The sequence below is a fragment of the Gavia stellata genome, chromosome Z (assembly GCF_030936135.1).
Source record: "Gavia stellata isolate bGavSte3 chromosome Z, bGavSte3.hap2, whole genome shotgun sequence".
NCBI classification, from domain to species: domain Eukaryota; kingdom Metazoa; phylum Chordata; class Aves; order Gaviiformes; family Gaviidae; genus Gavia; species Gavia stellata.
Genome location: NC_082637.1, coordinates 38,373,147 through 38,394,758, shown reverse-complemented (window position 1 = coordinate 38,394,758; position 21,612 = coordinate 38,373,147). Strand labels below are relative to the sequence as shown.

The 21,612-nt window shown below is 44.9% G+C and overlaps 1 protein-coding gene across 1 annotated transcript in view; it reads left to right on the top strand.

Moving 5' to 3' along the window:
- SAXO1 (stabilizer of axonemal microtubules 1) overlaps positions 1 to 21,612 on the top strand; it is a 42,686-nt gene that overhangs the window by 14,384 nt on the left and 6,690 nt on the right. The window contains exon 2 of the mRNA XM_059834008.1: positions 19,944 to 20,123. Coding sequence (XP_059689991.1) covers positions 19,944 to 20,123 — 180 coding nt within the window. The remainder of the gene's footprint in view (positions 1 to 19,943; positions 20,124 to 21,612) is intronic.

Sequence of the window (21,612 nt, the reverse complement as noted above, 5' to 3'; positions counted from 1 at the left end):
AGCACTCCTCTTATGCTTCCTGAAAGCTGGAGCAGTTGGTGAAAACGTGCTTTTGGAAATTGTTTTGCAGAAGCCTTCATTCTTACTATAGCACCAGGCTCAGGTCCTGTTAAAAGAACAGAGGACCTTATTTCCCTCTCAAGTACTCCTGTTGTACACCAGTTTAAATCTAGTGACTGCAGAGGAACAGCTCCTCATTTCACTGGTGTAAACCAAAATTACCTGTAGAAGGTATTGCTCCAGGTCCTCTGAATCTCTACAGTTTTTTGAAGTCCTCTTCAGCTGTTTCTTAAACAAAATTACTGTTTTGCCCTAAAATCAATGGAAATCTGTTCCTGTTTTTTATACACAGAAATTAATTGGTGGAGTTATTTTACAAAAAATAATATTCGAAGTCTTACTTGAATTTGAGGACACTGGGCTGTGGTCCATATGTTTACAGATTGCACAGCGTTTACAGATTGCACAGCGTCCCACTGCTGTGTCAGGCGAATCACCCAATCTTGCAGAGCATGCTATAGCAGTAACAAATCTGAAGGAAAAACAAGGGCATAGGCAAAGTGAGCAAATGGTGTGGTTCGATCTCCACTTCACCTGCCTTAGGGATTTCCGCTGGCTCCAGGCCAGGTTTGTGGAAGTGCACATGGCCCACAGGTTTTGAGGCAAAGTTTGAAAAAACAGGTGAGATTCTGGGAGGAATCAGAGATCGCTGGGCAGAGAATTTTTTCTTTCTAAAGAAGGAGGTTGTTGTGAGAGAGGAAAGAATGGGATGTGCGAGCAAAGGGAAGGGACTCAGGCTACCACCATGATGTAGAGGAACTCCATGGAATCATAGGATCATACAATATGTCAAGTTGGAAGGGATCCATGAGGATCACTGAGTCCTCGCAGGACTACCTAAAACTAAACCATTATGAGGAAGAGCGTTGTCCAGACGCTCCTTGAACTCTGACAGGCTTGGTGCTGTGATGATTTCCCTGGGGAGCCTGTTCCAGTGACCAACCACCCTCTCAGTGAAGAACCTTTTCCCAATGTCCAATCTGAACTTCTCCTGATGCAGCTTCATTCCATTTCCTCATGTCCTATCTCTGGTCACCAGAGAGAGGAGATTGGCACCTCCCCCTCTGCTGCCCTCCTTGAGAAAGTTGTAAACTGCCATGAGGCCACCCCTCAGCCTTCTCCAAGCTGAACAAACCAAGTGACCTCAGCTGCTCCTTGTAAGTCCTTCGAGGGGTTTCACCATCTTCATCACCCTCCTCTGGACACACTGTAATAGTTTGATGTCCTCCTTATATTGAGGCGCCCAAAACTGCACACAGTGCTCGAGGTGGGGCCGCACCAGTGCAGTGCAGAGTGGGACAATCACCTCCCTCGACCGGCTAGCTATGCTGTGCTTGATGCACCCCAGGACACGGTTGGCCCTTTTGGCTGCCAGGGCACACTGTTGACTCATATTCAACTTGCCACCAACACAAACGCCCAGATCTCTTCCTGCTGGGCTGCTCTCAGCCTCTCGTCCCCTAATATGTATGTATAACCAGGATTAACCCCTCTGAGGTGGAGAACCCTGCATTTGCTCTTAAATTTCATGTGGTTCATGACTGCCCAGCTCTCTAGTCTATCCAGATCTCTCTGTAAGGCCTCTCTACCCTTGAGGGAGTCCACAGCTCCTCCTAATTCAGTATTATTGGCAAACTTACTTAATGTACATTCAAATTCTGCATCCAGATCATTTATAAAAACATTAAAGAGCACTGGCCATAAAATTGAGCTCTGGGGTATCCCACGGGTGACTGGCCACCAGCCTGATGTAACCCATTTACTGTAAATCTTTGAGCCCAACCCATCAGCCAATTGTTCCCCCATCATATTATGGACTTGCCTAGCTGTACGCTGGACATTTTGTCCAGAAGAATACTGTAAGAGACAGTATCAAAAGTTTTGCTAAGATCTAGAAAGTCTGTATCTTCTGGCTTCCTTTGGTCAACTAGATGGGTGAGTTTGTCATAAAAGGAAATTAAGTTAGTTAAATAGGACTTTCCCCTCATGAACCTGTGCTGGCTATGACCAATGACTGCATTGTCTCCCAGAATAACCTTCTACATAATTTTACCAGGCACTGAAGTGAGACTGACAGGCCTGTAATTATCAGGGTCTTCCTCCTTACCCTTCTTGAAAATTGGGATGTTTCCTTCTGCTTTGGTGCTGGGTTTTTCTCCAGCATCCAAAAGGCCAGGTCATAATTTTTGCTGTTTTTAATCGTAGTTGAAGTATTGTGTATGTAGAAATAGATTTCTGCACCAATTGTGAGGTCAGTTCTGGCAGTTCCAGTTGAAAACAACAGTTCACAGTGATTTCTATCCATACATATCTTCAGATGAAAGATTTTCAAAGACTGTTGCTTGTCCATTATACCCTATTTGGTATGGCAGCAACTGACTGTCTTTTATAAAATACAGAATAGGTTTCCCACACTGGACATGAAAGGCAGGTATCAAAGAAGTCTCCATGTGTAGCCCAGTTTTCTTCTTGTATTTGTGGTGAAGAAACACTTAAAGATATAGTTCAGTGCAGACATCCTATTATTTCAGATATGGGAAATTCAGTCTTCTGCTCAGAAAAGTTTTCTTCCTTCTCCGTGTCATGGAACAAAGTAAAGTAGCTCTAATTCAAAGTGAGAACAAGGCCATGAGCTTTCATAGAAAACCCAGTCTGAGAATCATGCCTCTCATTTTGCAGAGGTTTCTGTCCTGGCTCTAAACTTTGAGGGAGATACCTGCCATTAAAGGATGGTTATACAGCATGATTTCTGGTTTAGACTTGCGTGTCTTTCAGGTAGCAATGGCCACATCATTTTTATGATTGGACTGTTACCCCTTCTGATTAGAAGGAGAGCACAGCACTTCTTTAGCCACTTTGACAGCAGAGGCTAAGACAACATGAGCTTGCTGTCATTCACATCAGTGTCCGTTGCCTACTGAACGAATGATAACCTTCTTCTTTTGGGTCGCTCTTGTGGTACTTGCTGCTTGGGAAGAAGTCTGTATTGCTGCACTCTTCTGGTGTAGTGCTAGGGCAGGAAGCACAACCTGCAGGGCACATGGCCCAGATACCAATGGAGCCAGAATTCAGCAGCCACTGGATTGAATACAGTCTCCTTTGGCAGCCTTGCAGAGTCACTTAGTCTTGTTTTTGCCTTCACTGGTAGAAATGCTAATTCTTCTTATTTTTTTTGGGGGGTGTAAGTTAAGTGAGATTCACTGGTGGAAAAACCTGTGAGCAGAGATACAATATTTTCAGTTTTTTCCTCAAGAGGGACTTTGTTGAGCCGCTTGCACTAGATACACAGGATCTTCTCAAGATCAAATGGGAGGCATACCACTGTGGCTCTGAATAACACTTGTTCTCATTTTCCAGCATGCTCCGTCTCAGCAGAGGTAAAGGCAACAGCTGTTAATTTAGCACAAGAACATGGGAAACTTTGTCTGTTTGAAATTGATGAATTCACATCTCAGAAATTATTAAATAGCTTATTATTAAGTATTCAGTTTTACTCTCAAACCCTTCTCTCTCTGTTTTTCCTGAGTACTTGTGTATCTATTCCACCAATTTCTTTAATGAGAGTTGGACTAATTTACGTCTAGTTTATGGTAGTTTCTATGCTGCTGTCACGCCTCAGATGACTTTCTGGACTTACCCATGCTTTGCAATGATGTGAAGGAGAGCAACTTTGGACCTCATTATTGAGAAACTTGTGCACTTTGTGAGATAGCTTAGGTTCCTTTCAGTTTTCACGAATGTTTCAGCTCTCTCCATTATTTCTCTGCTTCTTTTTTCTCCCCATCACTCAGCTGCACTGTACTTCCCTTCATCTGAGCATAAACAGCAAACTATTAGCTGGAATAGGCACAATTAGTAAAAGTCTGTTTTTCTATTTAGAACTGAAGTCATCAATTTTTGAATTAAATCTAAATTTTCTTCAGTCTTTGTGGTGCTTAGATAGCCAAGATTTTGCCTCAACTCCTTATTATGTAGAGGCCAAACATGACATCTGTATCCAAAGTGAAAGTCCAGGGGTGTTCAGAATTGGGGAGCTTGGATTGAGGGATTTGCTTTTGCTTCACATTTGTAAAAGAACAATCTTTCCATTTAAGATCTGTTTATGAGTTCTGACACAGAATAAAATTTGGTTCAACAGCTCCTTCACGAGGATGCATGTTTTCCATTTTTTGGCATAATATTGCTGTATCCTGGATTTTTGAACAAACCAGGAATGGGCAGCATAGGGGAATGGGTGCCTGTCTTTGTTTCCTGTCTGCAGCCAGAAGGCAATTAATTCACTCAGATGTGTGCTACTATTTGCCATTCCTGACCTCAACATTTGTTGGGTGTACTCGATTTTTCTAATCCTCCATCCTCTTTGCAAGGACTGGTAGCCATCTGTCCAGAAGAACTTGATGATTGTTTTACACTAAATCATTCTTCACTCTAGAGGTACTATATTATTGTCACCTGAGATATTATACGATCAGTATATTTTAGAGTGAGGAAGGTGGCAAAATTAGTCCATGTAATCCATTCCCTAGCATTTCAGTAGGCACACCAGGTGTACCATGATGTCTTCAGTATCCATTCATTCCCTCATTCCTTTCTCTGATGCCCTTAATTGCAGTCTTTCTTTTGGCCACCAGTCTTGCAGCCTAGGTGGTATCTAAATCAACAAGTGTTTCTGAATCTCTCCAAGCTTCTAATCTAGTTATTTATGTGAAGTTTGTTCCTGTATAGTGTGAATGTGAAAACAGAAAACATAACATCTAATGATGCCTGTTATCGGTACAATTAGGTCTTGATAGTCATCAGTCTTAGAAGGGATGTTGCCTTCACTTGATGCCTCCATAGGGAATGATCATTCTTTTAAAGGTGTTTTCCAGTCCATAATAGCCCTGCAAGCCTTTAACATGGTTGAGCCATTCAGCGCTAGAGCGGATAAGCTGTCACTGTGTTGTCTCTGCCCCCTTCATCCCAGTCAGAATTTACTGACCTCATCTGCATCCTAGGCACAGGCAGAGCTCGTTGGCATCTGTCTGCAGTAACATTATTGACATTAAACATCTAAACACCGTGTTTCACATACAGAAACAACGTTGTCTACTCAAACTGGTTAATCTTTGTGGCTTACAGATGAATTCTCTGAGGACTGATATGTAAATCTCTTAGTTTTTTAGTTACTGAAATACCTTTCTAGCTTTCTCATCTCAGATAAATATCAAGCGTGCACCTCTCCTTGATCTATGGCAGTGCTATACAAGCTAAGTTGTGAAAGAAACTGGTATTTGCTCCATCATTGCTGGTTAGGTGCAGTGGGTATGCACACACAAGGACAGACCTCACTAGGTCTTGCTATAGTAAGTCACAAAATCCATCATTATGAGTTTGTGTAAAATGTGCTCTGCAGTGGTTTTGTTAATGTGCTGAAATCTCAGAGTTCTCAGGCTTGCAGTGAGGATGGCATTATAGTACTTCATGAAAGGTCTAATTACACTCTGGCTGCTGTCTTGGAGGACAGGAGTATGAAACTTTGTCCTCAGTTGGAGGGCACAGATAAATTGCTGTATTCATTTTGTGAAAGTTAAACCCATTACCACCCAAATTTAGTATCCCTGGACATAGATATCTACCTGTTTCCTATCAGGGGCATATTCCAATTTCAAAGGATATTGTTGCTGCAAATAATTTACTGAAGTTATTGGACTATTTAGACCTTCCTTTTGCTAATGTCTTGGGTCAACTGCCAAAAGTAACGTAGCCGCAAATGTTTAGCATGTACTCTTGCTGTGACTGCTCCTGGGACCCCTGAAACTGGGTTTTGGCATCAGTTTGTCCATTGTTTCCTGCATTTGGGTAGGATGAGTGAACTCTGACAACACAAGAGTTACTCAATCTGCATGATTGCCTGGTTTTGCACAGTTGTTTGGGTTAATGAGAGTCAGGATCTTTAAGACTTCCTTTCTACTTGCTATACTTTCTGTTTTAAATGAGTCAATATTAATCTTTGCTTACATTATTTCAAAGAGGACATGTATGAAAGAGGTAGGAAGATAGTATTTACTTCTGCAAACGATGTCTTGTGAACCTTCAGGTGCTGAATACAGATAAGTCAACAAAGCCCTCTGAACTGTATTGGTAGTACCTAAAATCATATTAATGGCAATGTAAAGAAACAGTACAATTCTTGTTCATTAAAGGTTATCTGAGATGAGACTAGTAGGAATATTATATCAAAGATTTTCTTTTCATGGTTGCACATGTGGAAAGCAAGGTAAAAAGTGTGAATAAAGGCAAGAGTGGCCATGAGGACTATAGTGAGCTTAATACAGAGCCTCGCTCAGAGTTCACTAGGTCACTAAAAAAGGATGGCCATGATGGCTTTGTGCAGCTTTTAAAAGGGACTGTCGCGGTTTAAGCCCAGCTGGCAACTAAGCACCACACAGCCGCTCACTCACTCCCCCCAGGTGGGATGGGGGAGAGAACCAGAAGAGTAAAAGTGAGAAAACTCGTGGGCTGAGATAAAAACAGTTTAATAGGTAGAGCAAAAGAACACTGCGCGGAGAAGCAAAGCGAAAGAAGGAATTAATTCACCACTTCCCGTCGGCAGGCAGGTGTTCAGCTATCTGCAGGGAAGCAGGGCTCTATCACGCGTAGCGGTTGCTCGGGAAGACAAACGCCATTACTCCGAATGTCCCCACCTTCCTTCTTCCTCCCCCGGCTTTATATACTGAGCATGATGTCATATGGTATGGAATATCCCTTTGGTCAGTTGGGGTCAGCTGTCCCGGCTGTGTTCCCTCCCAACTTCCCGTCCACCCCCAGCCCACTCGCTGGTGGGGTGGGGTGAGGAGCAGAAAAGGCCTTGGTGCTGTGTGAGCCCTGCTCAGCAGTAACTAAAACATTCCTGCTTTATCAACATTGTTTCCAGCCCAAATCCAAAACACAGCCCCATACTAGCTGCTATGAAGAAAGTTAACCCCATCCCAGCCAAAACCAGCACATTCTCCACCCCTTATTCCATACCATTTACATCATGCTCAGGTCTCACACCATCCAAAACGTTCTCATTCCCTATCATCGCCCTTCCCATCCTTTGATATAGTACACAGATATCCTTCCCTTAGTCTATGGACCACCCCGGTGAAATATTTGTAAAATGTCCATAAATGTCCATTGAGTTCATGTAGTCCATAACTTTGGGCTCCATCTGTTATGGTGGTCACTCAGGAGAGAAGAGGTGTTGTATTGCATGGAGTTATTGGGCACCACAGCTAGTTCAGGTCGGGTCACTGCTACACTTGCACTGCTTCTTGTAAGGCTTGTCCTCAGTTGGTTCAGGTGGTTCCTGCTATAGTAGTTCCTGTAACATATAACTCAAATCATGGATTAGTTTCACCCAGAATTAAATTACCTTGAGGTACACACTGGACTTCCCCATTCTTCTGCATTACCCACCAAGTACACCCAGGTCCTTGAGCAAAAACAACCCCGCGAATAGGTTTACCTTTTCCTGAGGAAGGAATAACCCAGACTGTTTTTCCCAGCAAGTTCCTTATATGTACTACGGGAATCTTATCTCCTTCCACAGTGCGCAGGGGTTTTGATTGGGCAGGGCCAGGTCGACTGGCAGAGCCTCTAGTGTTAACTAGCCAAGTGGCTTCTGCTAAATGTGTATCCCAATGCTTAAATGTCCCAGCACCCATTGCTTTCAGTGTAGTTTTTAATATTGCGTTGTATCGTTCAATTTTCCCGGAGGCTGGTGCATGGTAGGGGATGTGATACACCCAGTCAATGCCATGCTCCTTGGCCCAGGTGTTAATGAGGTTGTTTCGGAAATGAGTCCCGTTGTCTGATTCAATTCTTTCAGGGGTGCCGTGTCGCCATAAAATTTGCTTTTCAAGGCCCAAGATAGTGTTCCGGGCAGTGGCATGGGTCACGGGGTATGTTTCCATCCATCCGGTAGTTGCTTCCACCATTGTAAGCACATGCTGCTTCCCGTGGCGGGTTCGTGGTAGTGTGATATAATCAACCTGCCAGGCTTCCCCGTATTGATATTTCAGCCATCGTCCTCTATACCAAAAAGGCTTCAGCCGCTTAGCTTGTTTGATTATGGCACATGTTTCACATTCATGGATAACCTGTGCAATGGCATCAATAGTCAAGTCCACCCCTCGATCACGAGCCCATTTGTATGTTGCATCCCTTCCTAAATGTCCTGATGTGTCATGGGCCCATCGAGCTATAAATAGCTCACCCTTATGTTCCCAATCCAGATCCACCTGAGCCACTTCAATTCTAGCAGCTTGGTCCACCCGCTCATTGTTTCGATGTTCTTCAGTGGCACGACTCTTGGGTATATGAGCATCTACATGACGTACTTTTACAACCAGGTTCTCTACCCGAGCAGCAATATCTTGCCATAATTCAGCAGCCCAGATGGGCTTACCTCTGCGCTGCCAGTTGCTCTGCTTCCATTGCTGTAGCCACCCCCACAGGGCATTTGCCACCATCCATGAGTCCGTATAGAGATAAAGTACTGGCCATTTCCCTCGTTCAGCAATATCTAAAGCCAGCTGAATGGCTTTCACCTCTGCAAACTGACTTGATTCACCTTGTCCTTCAGCAGTTTCTGCAACTTGTCGCGTAGGACTCCACACAGCAGCTTTCCACCTTCGATGTTTTCCCACAATACGACAGGATCCATCTGTAAACAGGGCATATTGCTTCTCAGTCTCTGATAATTCATTATACAGAGGGGCCTCTTCAGCACGAGTCACCTCCTCTGGTGACAGTCCGAAGTTTCGGCCCTCTGGCCAGTCCATGATCACTTCCAGGATTCCCGGGCGGTCGGGGTTTCCCATCCGAGCTCGTTGCGTTATCAGTGCAACCCACTTACTCCATGTAGCATCAGTTGCGTGATGCGTAGAGGGGATCTTCCCTTTGAACATCCAGCCCAGCACAGGCAATCGAGGGGCCAAAAGGAGCTGTGCTTCAGTACCAACGACTTCCGAAGCAGCTCGAATTCCTTCATATGCTGCTAATATTTCTTTTTCAGTTGGAGTGTAACGGGCTTCAGATCCCCTATATCCCCGGCTCCAAAACCCTAGAGGTCGACCTCGAGTCTCCCCAGGTGCTTTCTGCCAGAGGCTCCAGGTGGGGCCGTTATCCCCGGCTGAGGTGTAAAGTACATTTTTCACATCTTGTCCTGTCCGGACTGGCCCAAGCGCTACTGCACGAACTATCTCCTGTTTAATTTGTTCAAAGGCTTGCTGCTGTTCAGGGCCCCATTCAAAGTCGTTCTTCTTCCGGGTCACTCGATAGAGAGGGCTTACAATCAGACTATAACTTGGAATATGCATTCTCCAGAAACCCACAACACCTAAGAAAGCTTGTGTTTCCTTTTTGTTAGTTGGTGGAGACATGGCTGTTATTTTATTGATCACATCCATTGGGATATGACGACGCCCATCCTGCCATTTTATTCCTAAAAACTGAATTTCCTGTGCAGGCCCTTTGACCTTACTTTGTTTTATAGCAAAACCAGCTTTCAGGAGAATCTGGATTATTCTTCTCCCCTTCTCAAACACTTCCTCCGCTGTGTTGCCCCACACAATGATGTCATCAATATACTGCAGGTGTTCAGGAGCTTCGCCTTGTTCCAGTGCACTCTGTATCAGCCCATGACAAATGGTAGGACTATGTTTCCACCCCTGGGGCAGTCGATTCCAGGTGTACTGGATACCCCTCCATGTGAAAGCAAACTGTGGCCTGCACTCTGCTGCCAGAGGGATCGAGAAAAACGCATTGGCGATATCTATTGTTGCATACCATTTGGCAGCCTTTGACTCCAGTTCATACTGGAGTTCTAGCATGTCTGGTACGGCAGCACTCAGCGGCGGTGTGACTTCGTTCAGGCCTCGATAGTCCACTGTTAACCGCCACTCTCCGTTAGATTTTTGCACGGGCCATATGGGACTATTAAAGGGTGAATGAGTCTTACTGATCACTCCTTGACTTTCCAGTTGACGGATCAAGTTGTGGATGGGAACCAGGGAGTCTCGATTGGTGCGATATTGTCGCCGATGCACTGTCATGGTAGCAATTGGCACCTGCTGTTCTTTAACTTGCAGCAACCCCACCACAGAAGGATCCTCTGAGAGACCAGGCAAGCTAGACAGCTGTTTAATTTCCTCCGTATTCAAAGCAGCTATACCAAAAGCCCATCGATACCCTTTTGGGTCTCTGAAGTACCCTCTCCTGAGATAGTCTATGCCAAGGATGCATGGAGCCTCTGGACCAGTCACAATAGGGTGCTTTTGCCACTCATTCCCAGTTAGGCTTACTTCAGCCTCCAACACAGACAGTTCTTGGGATCCCCCTGTCACTCCAGAAATACAGATGGATTCCGCCCCCTTGTAATCTGATGGAATTAGAGTACACTGTGCACCGGTGTCCACTAGAGCTTTATACTCCTGTGGGGCTGATGTGCCAGGCCATCGAATCCACACAGTCCAGTAAACTCGGTTGTCCCTTTCCTCCGCCTGGCCGAAGGCAGGGCCCCTCTACTCCTGGTCTGAGTCTTCATTACTTGTTTTTTGTACGTGCATAACAGAAGTCCCTTCATCAGGATCAAAAGTACCGTCAGCCCTTCTACTTTGTCCAACAGACACTGGAGCAGTTATTTTTCTGGACGGATGCTTTTTAGCAGTTGTTTTTCCTTGCAGTTCCTGCACCCGAGCTTCTAGTCTCCAGGTAGGTTGACCATCCCACTTCCTCATGTCCTCCCCCTGGTCACGCAGGAAGAACCACAGGGTTGCACGTGGTGTGCGCCACCGGTACCCTTTCGCCTGAACAGGGAAAAGTTGACTCTTAATAGCCGAGGCTCTGGTTGGAGTGGATGAGGAAAACCTACCCTTCTCAGCTTGCTCAAACATGTTTTGAGTCAGTCTGTGTCTGTCCACAGCCGAGACACAAGCACACATGGAGGGAGCAAGGTTATCTTCGTATTCTCGGAGTTGCCTGGCCAGTTCATCTATAGTTGGTGCCTCAATGTCTGTCCAGTTCATTATCGCCAGGGTGTGGGTGTAAGACGTTGCTGCATTCCGTACAAACTTGCGCCACATGGACCGTGTGCATTGGATTTCATCCGGGTCTTTGCATGCGTGGTCATTATAGATTACCTCCAACACAGCTAATTCCCTTAGATACTGGATGCCCCCCTCGATGTTGGTCCATTTCCTTCGAGAGTTTGCAAGTTCTTCCTTGAAGGGATACCTGTCCTTCACACTTGATAGGAGTCGCTGCCAAAGACTGAGGACTCCTGCCTTTTTTCCAATACCTTTGTCGATGGCCTTGTCCTTAGCAAGCGATCCCAGCTGCCGGGCTTCTTTACCCTCCAATTCCTGACTACTGGCCCCAATATCCCAGCAACGAAGTAACCAGCTGAGAATTAGCTCACCTGGTTGACGGCTGAAATCTTTTCGCATGTCTCGTAGCTCACTTAGGGATAGGGAGCGGGTGGTTTCCGTTTCATTGATTATCTCAGTATCTTCGTCCTGTTCCTGTGGCTGCTCTGCTGCAGAAGAGGCTGCCTCTTCTGATTCTTTTTCCCTCTTAGGAGAAGCTTCTTCATCCCTTACTAAACGAGCTGATTTCCGCTTCCACTGTTTCTTTTTAGTTATAGGGGCGACAGATACAGTGCCTGATTTATTTCCCCTCTCTTCTCCCTGAGGGTGCTGCATAGTATCAAGCAGTGTTTGGTAGATGCTGGCGAGGGCCCAGCACAGTGCGGTAAGTTGTGCCTCTCTGGAGTAGCCCTGGCATTTTTTTTTCAAACATTCTACCACTTCATCAGGATCCTGTAATTGTTCAGGGGTGAAAGTCCAGATCATTGGAGGTGAGAAGTTCTCTAGATACCTGCCCATATTCTCCCACATGCCGTGCCACCCATGACCGTACTCTCGTGGAACCTGGGTCATATTCCTAAATTGCTTGTTGACCTTAGAGAAAACTGAAGCAATATGTCTAAGGAATATCAATAGAAGTATTTTAACTGCCCAAGGATGTTCAAGGTACTGAGAGGTCATTGTCATGAGGGAGACAACATCACAGAAGAAGGAAGCAAGGGTGCTGTTCTGTATTTCCTCCAAAAAAAAACTCTCAGAAGAAGGAGTATAATTGTTAAGTATCTCCACGAGATGGTACCCAAAATACAGTAATGGCTTCAGCCCAGAGACCAAACACCAGATTATCCAGCTCAAGGTCAGCGTTTTGAAAACAAATCTTCCAGGCAAAATGTCACTAATTACTGCAGAGCAGAGCATACTGAAAAAGCGCAGGCCAATCTTTAACAGATATAGCAAAAAGAAGATCATGGTGCAAATTAAACAGACTAATGTTGACCTATAACTTTTAAAAGATAGAAGTTCTGTTGAATCTGTTATTATCTCAAACCCTTCGAGCCCCACGTTGGGCGCCAAAAAGGACTGTCGTGGTTTAACCCCAGCTGGCAACTAAGCACCACACAGCCGCTCACTCACTCCCCCCAGGTGGGGTGGGGGAGAGAACCAGAAGAGTAAAAGTGAGAAAACTCGTGGGCTGAGATAAAAACAGTTTAATAGGTAGAGCAAAAGAACACTGCGCGGAGAAGCAAAGCGAAAGAAGGAATTAATTCACCACTTCCCGTCGGCAGGCAGGTGTTCAGCTATCTGCAGGGAAGCAGGGCTCTATCACGCGTAGCGGTTGCTCGGGAAGACAAACGCCATTACTCCGAATGTCCCCACCTTCCTTCTTCCTCCCCCGGCTTTATATACTGAGCATGATGTCATATGGTATGGAATATCCCTTTGGTCAGTTGGGGTCAGCTGTCCCGGCTGTGTTCCCTCCCAACTTCCCGTCCACCCCCAGCCCACTCGCTGGTGGGGTGGGGTGAGGAGCAGAAAAGGCCTTGGTGCTGTGTGAGCCCTGCTCAGCAGTAACTAAAACATTCCTGCTTTATCAACATTGTTTCCAGCCCAAATCCAAAACACAGCCCCATACTAGCTGCTATGAAGAAAGTTAACCCCATCCCAGCCAAAACCAGCACAGGGACATAACCACAATGACATGTAATAGTGAACCGCAGGGTTTTGTCATCTGCCAGGGTACTGTCCTCCTTCCAGCTGCCCTGGATTCCCAGTGGTGGCATTCTGATGAGGGTGAATTTGGAAGACTGAGAAATCCTATATTTCATTCTTTTGGCACTCATGAGCACTATACATCTACAAATATATGTTTCTCTTTTGTTAAACTTTTGCCCAAAATCACAGTGAAGACTGTGAAAATGTGTTAAACCTCTCTTTCTCCACTGCCACTTTTATTCATTCTGAGGTCATTACTCATCCATCTGTTCTAATATTTGGTGAATGTAGTGTTGGGGAAAAAGTGAAGTTTGGCATCCAGACTTCAGTGTTCTGGTATGACACAAAGGAAAAAGCTTCTGAGCTGTGTGGGAATTACAGTTAACCTTCCAAAGATTTCAGATTAGTATTTTTTGTACTGTTATGATCACAAGGACTTCAAACTTCTCTCACGGGATCTTTTGCTTTTATTGTGCATTTACTTCTTGCTTCAAAACCATTCACCATCTAAAAGCAGAACCTTGTACTTTCCATATCCCCCTGTCCACAATGTGTTTTAATTTTCCTCATATTATTACCATATTCAATATTTATATGCGATATACTTTGATACTTTGTGCGTTGCTGCTCTTCCCTTCACAAACATCTAATCTGTCATCCATCCTTTTGTAACTCAATCAGGTAGCTGGGCCTCTGATTGCATCTCCATTGCTTGGAAGAGAAGAAATTTTCAGAAATAAAGACTCACCTTCAGTGATTTTCTTGGTAGCCTGACTGTTGACAGTCGGTTCCTGCTATTAGAGCCTGTCCCAGTTCTTTGGCACATTTTTACATCCCTTTCTTTGGACAGCATCATAATTCCACTTGAACTGGAGGTTTCTATAATATTGACTTGATCTGACCACTAATGGAAATTAGAGATGGTACAAGAAGTAGATTATGTGGTCAAGGAGATGCTGCTTTTCCCTGTGAGGGCTGGTCTGAGAACCAGTGTTTTTTACGAAAAACCCTAAATTCTTCTGAATGACAGTTCAGCCATTTCTGAGCCTCGTGTTTTTTCTCTGAAGCAGTAATACCATGGCATCCAAGACCTCTGTGGACAGTAATCACCAGTAGTAAGCCACATAGCTAGGATAAATTAGGATTTTAATAGTACAACTTTCTTACCATTCCACCTGCATTTTAAGCCTGCTGTGATAATATTTTATTATTAATCACAAACATTTAAAAAATCAGATAAATCTGAGAGGGTTAGAATCATTGTTTAAGTTGGAAAAGACCTTTAAGATCATTGACTCCAACTGTAAACCACCACTAAATGATGTCCCTAAGCACCTCATCCACATGTCTTTTAAAAACCTCCAGGGATGGTGACTCAACCACCTCCCTGGGCAGCCTGTTCCAATGTCTGACAACCCCTTCAGTGAAGAAATTTTTCCTAATATCCAGCCTAAATCTCCCCTGACAGAACTTGTGGCCATTTCCTCTTGTCCTATCACTAGTCACTTGGGAGAAGAGACCAGCACCCACCACTCTACAACCCCCTTTCAGGTAATTGTAGAGAGCGATGAGGTCTCCCCTCAGCCTCCTCTTCTCCAGACTGAACAACCCCAGTTCCCTCAGCCGCTCCTCATAAGACTTGTGCTCCCTCATCCACTAAGCGAGTCACTTTGTCATAGAAGGTTATCTTGAGAAATTCATAAACCTTACAGAATTCCTCCTCTTTATCCTCTGGAGAAGGCTGTATTTTATCTTTAGTTGGCAGAGAGCTGTGCTGGTCAGAGAGACTGTGGTGAATGTAGAAATTGAATACAAACAGCCTGAATTCTGGTCCTGAGCCATGGCTCCACGTTGTCCTTCCTGGTTTAAACAAGTATTTAGTGTAAGCTGACAAATTGTTCACGTTTCATCTCAGCTTTTGTTTAGAAGAACCCAACTCCTTTGAAGGCAGGAGACCTGCATTCTTTTTACGCTCAAAGAGTCTGCTATTCTTCCATAACTCTTAGTAAACAAAAAAACCTATGTGCTTCCTTGTTCTTGCATTTTATTGGCCAGGCTAACTTGACAGACCTCAATCAAATAAAGTGTAGTTTGCACAAGTGAAAATCAGAGTAGAATTAGCCAAAAAACCCCAATATCTAACCAGGTAAGCATAACAATGTCAAAATTTAGGTCTCATCAGTTTTTAGAAAATAAGGTACAGTTTGACAACTGCAATATCAAAACAATTATACAGTAATTTTAACTGTTTATCTCTGACATTAACATGCCGACTTGCTGCAGTCACATAGCAGTGACTTCAGTACTGAAGAATCATGTAATTGTTTTATAAATATTTATCGTGCCAGAAGGAGTAGTAAAGTGTAGCAAACCTCGAAGTCTAGCATTGCTCCATTCCTTGTTGTTAAGAGTCTTGCTCTGTTATTTACATTAGTCTCCAGTAAAAAATATATACAGCAATATTTCTCTGGATGCAGAAGCAAAGCTTTTGCAGTATCATATATTGGTGGTGAATTATCACTGACGATCATTTTCTGCTCATAGTCTGTAATACAGTGAGTGTTACTGTAAAATCTGTGGGCATACATTACAATTTAGTGCAAAATAATAGAAGAAAAAACATTCAGGTTTACTTCTCTGCCCTGTCAGGAAGGATTTATATGTGGGAAAGTGCTTTTCCCAAGAGCTAACTGTGAAATATCTCATTCTGTTTTTGTGTGCTCTGAAGTTCAACAAAGAGAGCAGAACTGTACACGTGTGCTGGCAAGGACCTTTGGACTGCCATCTCAGCAGAGGTAGGGGATGGGGACCCATGCGGCAGCAAAGACGTAGGGGTTCTTGATGTGCTAGAAACCAGGGAAGCACCTGAGATCAGACACATAGGAATTAGGGCTTCTCCTCCCAAAAAGGTGGCAGGATCAGTAGCCCAACTAAAGTGCATCTGTACCAATGCACGCAGCATGGGCAACAAACAGGAGGAGCTGGAAGCCATTGTCCAGCAAGAAAACTATGATATAGTGGCCATCATGGAAACATGGTGGGACGACTCACACAACTGGAGTGCTGCACTGGGTGGCTACAAACTTTTCAGAAGGGACAGGCAAAGAAGGAGAGGCAGTGGGGTAGCCCTGTATGTCAAGGAGTGTTTTGGCCATCTAGAGGCTAACGATGGTGATGGTTGAGTGTCTGTGGGTAAGAATCAGGGGGAAGGCCAACAAGGCAGATATCATGGTGGGAGTCAGTTATAGACCACCCAACGAGGATGAGGACACAGATGAAATATTCTGTAAGCAGCTGGGAGAAGTCTCACGATTGCTAGCCCTTGTTCTCATGGGGGACTTCAGCTTACCAGATGTCTGCCGGAAATCAAATCTGGCAGAGAGGACACAGCCCAGGAAGTGGAAGATAACTTCCTGATACAGCTGGTGAGTGAGCCAACTAGGGAAGGCACCCTGCTGGACCTGTTATTTGTGAACAGAGAAGGCCTTGTGGGGAATGTGATGGTGGGAGGCCATTTTGGGCACAGTGATCATGAAACAATAGTTTTCAATTATCAGAGAAGTAAGGAGGGGCGTCAGCAGGACTGCTACCTTGGACTTCTGGAGGGTTGGGTCCAAGTGCCAAGTCCTACACTTGGGTCACAACAACCCCATGCAATGCTACAGGCTTGGGGACAAGTGGCTGGAAAGCCGCCCAGCAGAAAAGGACCTGGGGGTGCTGGTTGACAGCCAGCTGAATATGGGCCAGCAGTGTGCCCAGGTGGCCAAGAAGGCCAATAGCATCCTGGCCTGTATCAGAAATAGTGTGGCCAGCAGGAGTAGGGAGGTGATTGTACCCCTGTACTCGGCGCTGGTGAGGCCACACCTCGAATCCTGTGTCCAGTTTTGGGCCCCTCACTACAAGACGTTGAGGTTCTGGAGCGTGTCCACAGAAGGGTGATGAGGCTGGTGAGGGGTCTGGAGCACAAGTCTTATGAGGAGCAGTTGAGAGAACTGGGGTTGTTCAGCCTGGAGAAGAGGAGGCTGAGGGAAGACCTCATTGCTCTCTACAATTACCTGAAAGGAGGTTGTAGAGTGGTGGGTGCTGGTCTCTTCTCCCAAGTGACTAGTGACAGGACAAGAAGAAATGGCCACAAGTTCTGTCAGGGGAGATTTAGGCTGGATATTAGGAAAAATTTCTTCACTGAAGGGGTTGTCAGACATTGGAACAGGCTGCCCAGGGAGGTGGTTGAGTCACCATCCCTGGAGGTTTTTAAAAGACTTATGGATGAGGCACTTAGGGACATGGTTTTGTGGTGGACTTAGCAGTGTTAGGTTTACAGTTGGACTCGATTATTTTAAAGGTCTTTTCCAACCTAAACGATTCTATGAAGAGTGAGTGAATACTTGAGGTGTAAAGCCACCCGTGTTGCCAGATCATGCTGAAGGCTTAACTTCATCCTAGGGCAAAGAGCTTGGCAGCCTGGGGCTGCTGCTATTTGCAGGAGATCCTGGCATTTTTCCCATCCTGGGCTGTTGAGAAGTCCCCGAGTGTTCACGCTGCCAGCAATGTCCGCAAGGGGAAAAACATAGGTTCCACAAACTGTTGTTCCCTGCCTGCTCCTGTGGGGTCTTCGGAGGGGTACCTGCATTACCCACCCTTGTCCTGCTGATCCACAGGACCCCTCATCTTCCCCAGCGCCAACAGTGCTACTGGGAAGGTGCAGGACTCTGTCTCACAAATGTCCATCAGGATGCAGGGTAATGTGTCTGCAGCAGAGAGCCTGCCTCATACAGGCAGGGAGCTGCACAATGCCCCTGCTCTGGGCTGTTTGGGAAACCCAGTGTCAGAAGCCAGGCCCTCCAAATCCTGTGCGTGCAGCTGAGCTGTAATGGGATACTAACTGATGGTAATAGTGAAGTGTCATTAATTTGCTCCTGATCAGCCACTCCTTATTTGCAAAATGCTACTGCTGGCCAGTGTCTGCACAGTATGTAGTGCCATGATGAACTAGGTAGTATAGCTATTTCCCCGCTCTGGTCTGAGTGCAGTTTTACCATAAAAAGCTAATGTAAGGGCCTCATCAAACACTCCAAAGCCCAGCTGAAGACTAGTTTGCTGCATCACAGGCTTTAAGAGAATAGGGGGACAAAAGTGCACTTAGGGGTAGTGTGAAGCCAGCAGATTTGAAGCAGAGAGAATAGGCAGATCATTATCCCTTGGAGAATGAGGAATAATTCCTAGTAATGCTGGAAGACCACGAGTGTGGCCAGAAAGTGTCAGTGCAGCCTGTGTTTGGAAGGCTTTTGTCACAAGATCCATTCCAGCAAGGTCACGTGGTCCAGCAAAAGTGAGCTTATTCATCTTTTTATCATTTTCCTGTTTGCCTCTCCTCCACTTATGTGAAAGCTGGAATTTTATAAGGTTCCTAAGAAAGCGGGAGCATCTCTTTTTTTTTTTTTTTTTAAATAAATTTCCACCCTGAAGTCTTTTCTGCTAATATTTTAACTGTCAGGGATAGATTGCCTTACTCCCTGTAAGGACTCTCTTTGGGTCCAAACTCGAAACTTCTCTAAGGCAAAAATGAATCTTCTAGGCCTCCTCCTGATTTATGATTTCACAGAAGGATTTGTAATCTGAGTGAGAAACTGGCTTGTCAAAAAGATGCTGATTTTTATTTGAGCCCTCTGGGCCCTTCTTCCCCTCTTGTGCTAGTTTCGAAAATGATTCAGTATATGAAGATGTACCCTTGAATGTAGACCAGAGGTTATCTGTATAAATTTAGGTAATCAGACATCTACTGATCCTAGATTGCTCAACATTTAATTTAATGGGGACTTGTTAAGAAGCCCTTTCAAATGAGTAATTCAGCTCTGGACTAGACGTAGCACTGGAAAACATACATCCAGTAGGGAACACTCTGACTTTGGCAGGAATGATGTATGAGACATGAAACCAATGCCTCCTCCTCTCACTGTAATTCCTGTGAGCTGGTTCCTGAGGTCCTTAATCAGCAACCTTTGCATTGACTCTAGTGGGTTTGACTCAAACCAGAAAGGGACATAAACTGTTATGCCTCTGGGAAGAAATCTGAGGGTGGGATCCCAAACCTCTTTTTGACACGGTAAGCCTTGCCCACCCTGCTCTGGCCTGGTCCCAAAGTGGAAAGAAGGAGGTCACCAATGATGGACGATCCATGGTGGCATTTTAGTTTCAGTCAGGAGGAAGCTTCCTCAGAAAATCGGTTTGTTCTCACTGTCCTCGTTTTGGTGCACTTTATGGAGAGGTCTTGCAGTACCCAGACTGAATTGCTTTCAGAAAGAGAGATGGGCAGAGCAGTGCTGCCCAAGTGTGAGTGAATAGAGACTCCCAAACTGTTACCCTTTTGCTCACTTGTCTACACAAGTGAGCTCAATATGTGGGAAAAGTAGGATAATAAGTTTATGAGAGATGGAACAAAAGGGACATTAAGTAGAGTTTCCAGCACAACATGGTGCACTTGGCTGTATCTCACATTAACTCACTTTTTTCTTCATCCAGGTGAACTTGCTTTACTTAGGCTGTGTTTGTTAGCTTCATGGACTTTTTTGACTGCAGGCTGTAGTAGTAGACAGAAACAACCCTTTCTTTGTGCAGGTTATGCTTTTGCACGTTAAATAATCAAGTCTGTAGCAGTCGTTGCAATGCTCGCTTATCCACTATTTTGTAGTTGCAATCTGCAGCCGACTTATACAATGAGGAATTATTAATCAGTTACCTGTGGGTCACTAACTCCTGTGCTGTTTTTTTCCCTTGCAGATGTCACCATTGTCCACACCTGCCCAGCAGGCCCTATGAGAGGAGTGAGAAGCCATGCATGCTGTCAGAGTACATGGAACGATACCCCCATTATCCCACCACTCTTCCCAGAGGCTCATTTAAGCCAAACGAAGCATACAAGATGGCACAGATACCCATGGAAGGCATCTCAACTACAAAGTATGAAAAATAGTGAAAGAGAGTGAGGACTGTGACTTACATAATGTGTGTGTGAGAGATGGGTAACGGAGAAAAGAAAAATGATTGGTTTTCACAAGAGGACCCTGAAAAGAACAACGTTGTGGTTGTACAAACACTGATGAGGTCTCTATGAAGGAAGGATGAAGGTCTGAGGCCAGTTGTTGCAGTGGAGGCAAGCAGCTATTTTTCTTGTACTTCCTGGAGGCTGAGATGTGATCTGATCAGAGAATATGTGGGCCATAGAAGAACAGTCATGGTCTTGGCTTTTGCTCACTTTCTGTTTTGGGAAGGCTTCTGGGAAACCAGCAGAAATGTTGTCTGGGAAAGTATGGATGATATTGGAGGAGTATTTTTCATTTGTTCTGTGTTTTGTGTGACACTTTGTACACTGTAATGTGAGTGACTGGTTTCCAAGGAGGTGTGAACATGGTAGAGCTTGATGATTGGAAAGGGGGTGTGGGTGTTTTCCTCAAGGCAGTCACTGTGGATTGCTGGGCTGTTTCTGCTTCTCAGCTATGTTGTCACTCATTGTTGGTGTTCAGCAGAAGTCTTGCACTGTGCCCATTTCTCTGATGGAAGTAACTTCTGAGGCTCTTCCCTGCTGCTGGTGGAGTGATATGCCAAGTGCTTGTCCACAGAAAAAACTCCTAAAAAATAGGAGTCTGATCCTTTAGTATGAATCTGAGAGCTTCCCTTTCCTCAAACAGCAGCTGCTGCCTGATCTTGATGTTTACTTCCTTTGTTATCACAGGCACAGTCATGAGCAACATCACTCTTGCCTTTGCTGAACCAAATTAGAGACCTAGGAGATGCCAGTGGCTATTAATAAAGTCTTAACAGCTAACACCACCCAGTTGTCCTCATCCTGACATGGAAGCTCTACCAACTCCTTCCCCTACCTATACCTTTTTAAGAGTTGTCAATTTAAATCACAAATGTGGCTGATGAATTCTGAAATGCCCGATTTACTCACATATGGGATGCCTCTATTTACGTGGAAGTTTTCAGCAACAACCGAAAGGATCAGAGGGTTTCAAAGAGCAGACTTCATTTCTATATATGCCATCCATCTCCAGCATGAGAGATGGAAAAATACTTACATTTGCTTCTTCAGAGCAGGCACTCTACCAAATACGTAAGACTTGCCTACCCTTGTAAAAGGAGAAAACACAGAGCCTGAACAGTTAGCCATCAGACTGCAAGTTTTGCTGTCCTCTGGGCAACACTGGTAAGAAAATACACCGAGCGTGAAAGTACCAAGGCCTAGTGGAAAAGTGCCACCACCTATTAGAGGGCTGCTAAAAGCTCTGGTTCTGTGTGGCTAAACTCAAGATTGAATGAATTGACAGAGTGTATGAGAATAACTGCAGGGACTGTGAGGCCAGCAAATGCTGAGTTGTCACCTGTCTTCTCTAATAACACTTTGCTGAGTGTTAGGTGCCATATTGCAACAGCAAGCCCCCTTGAT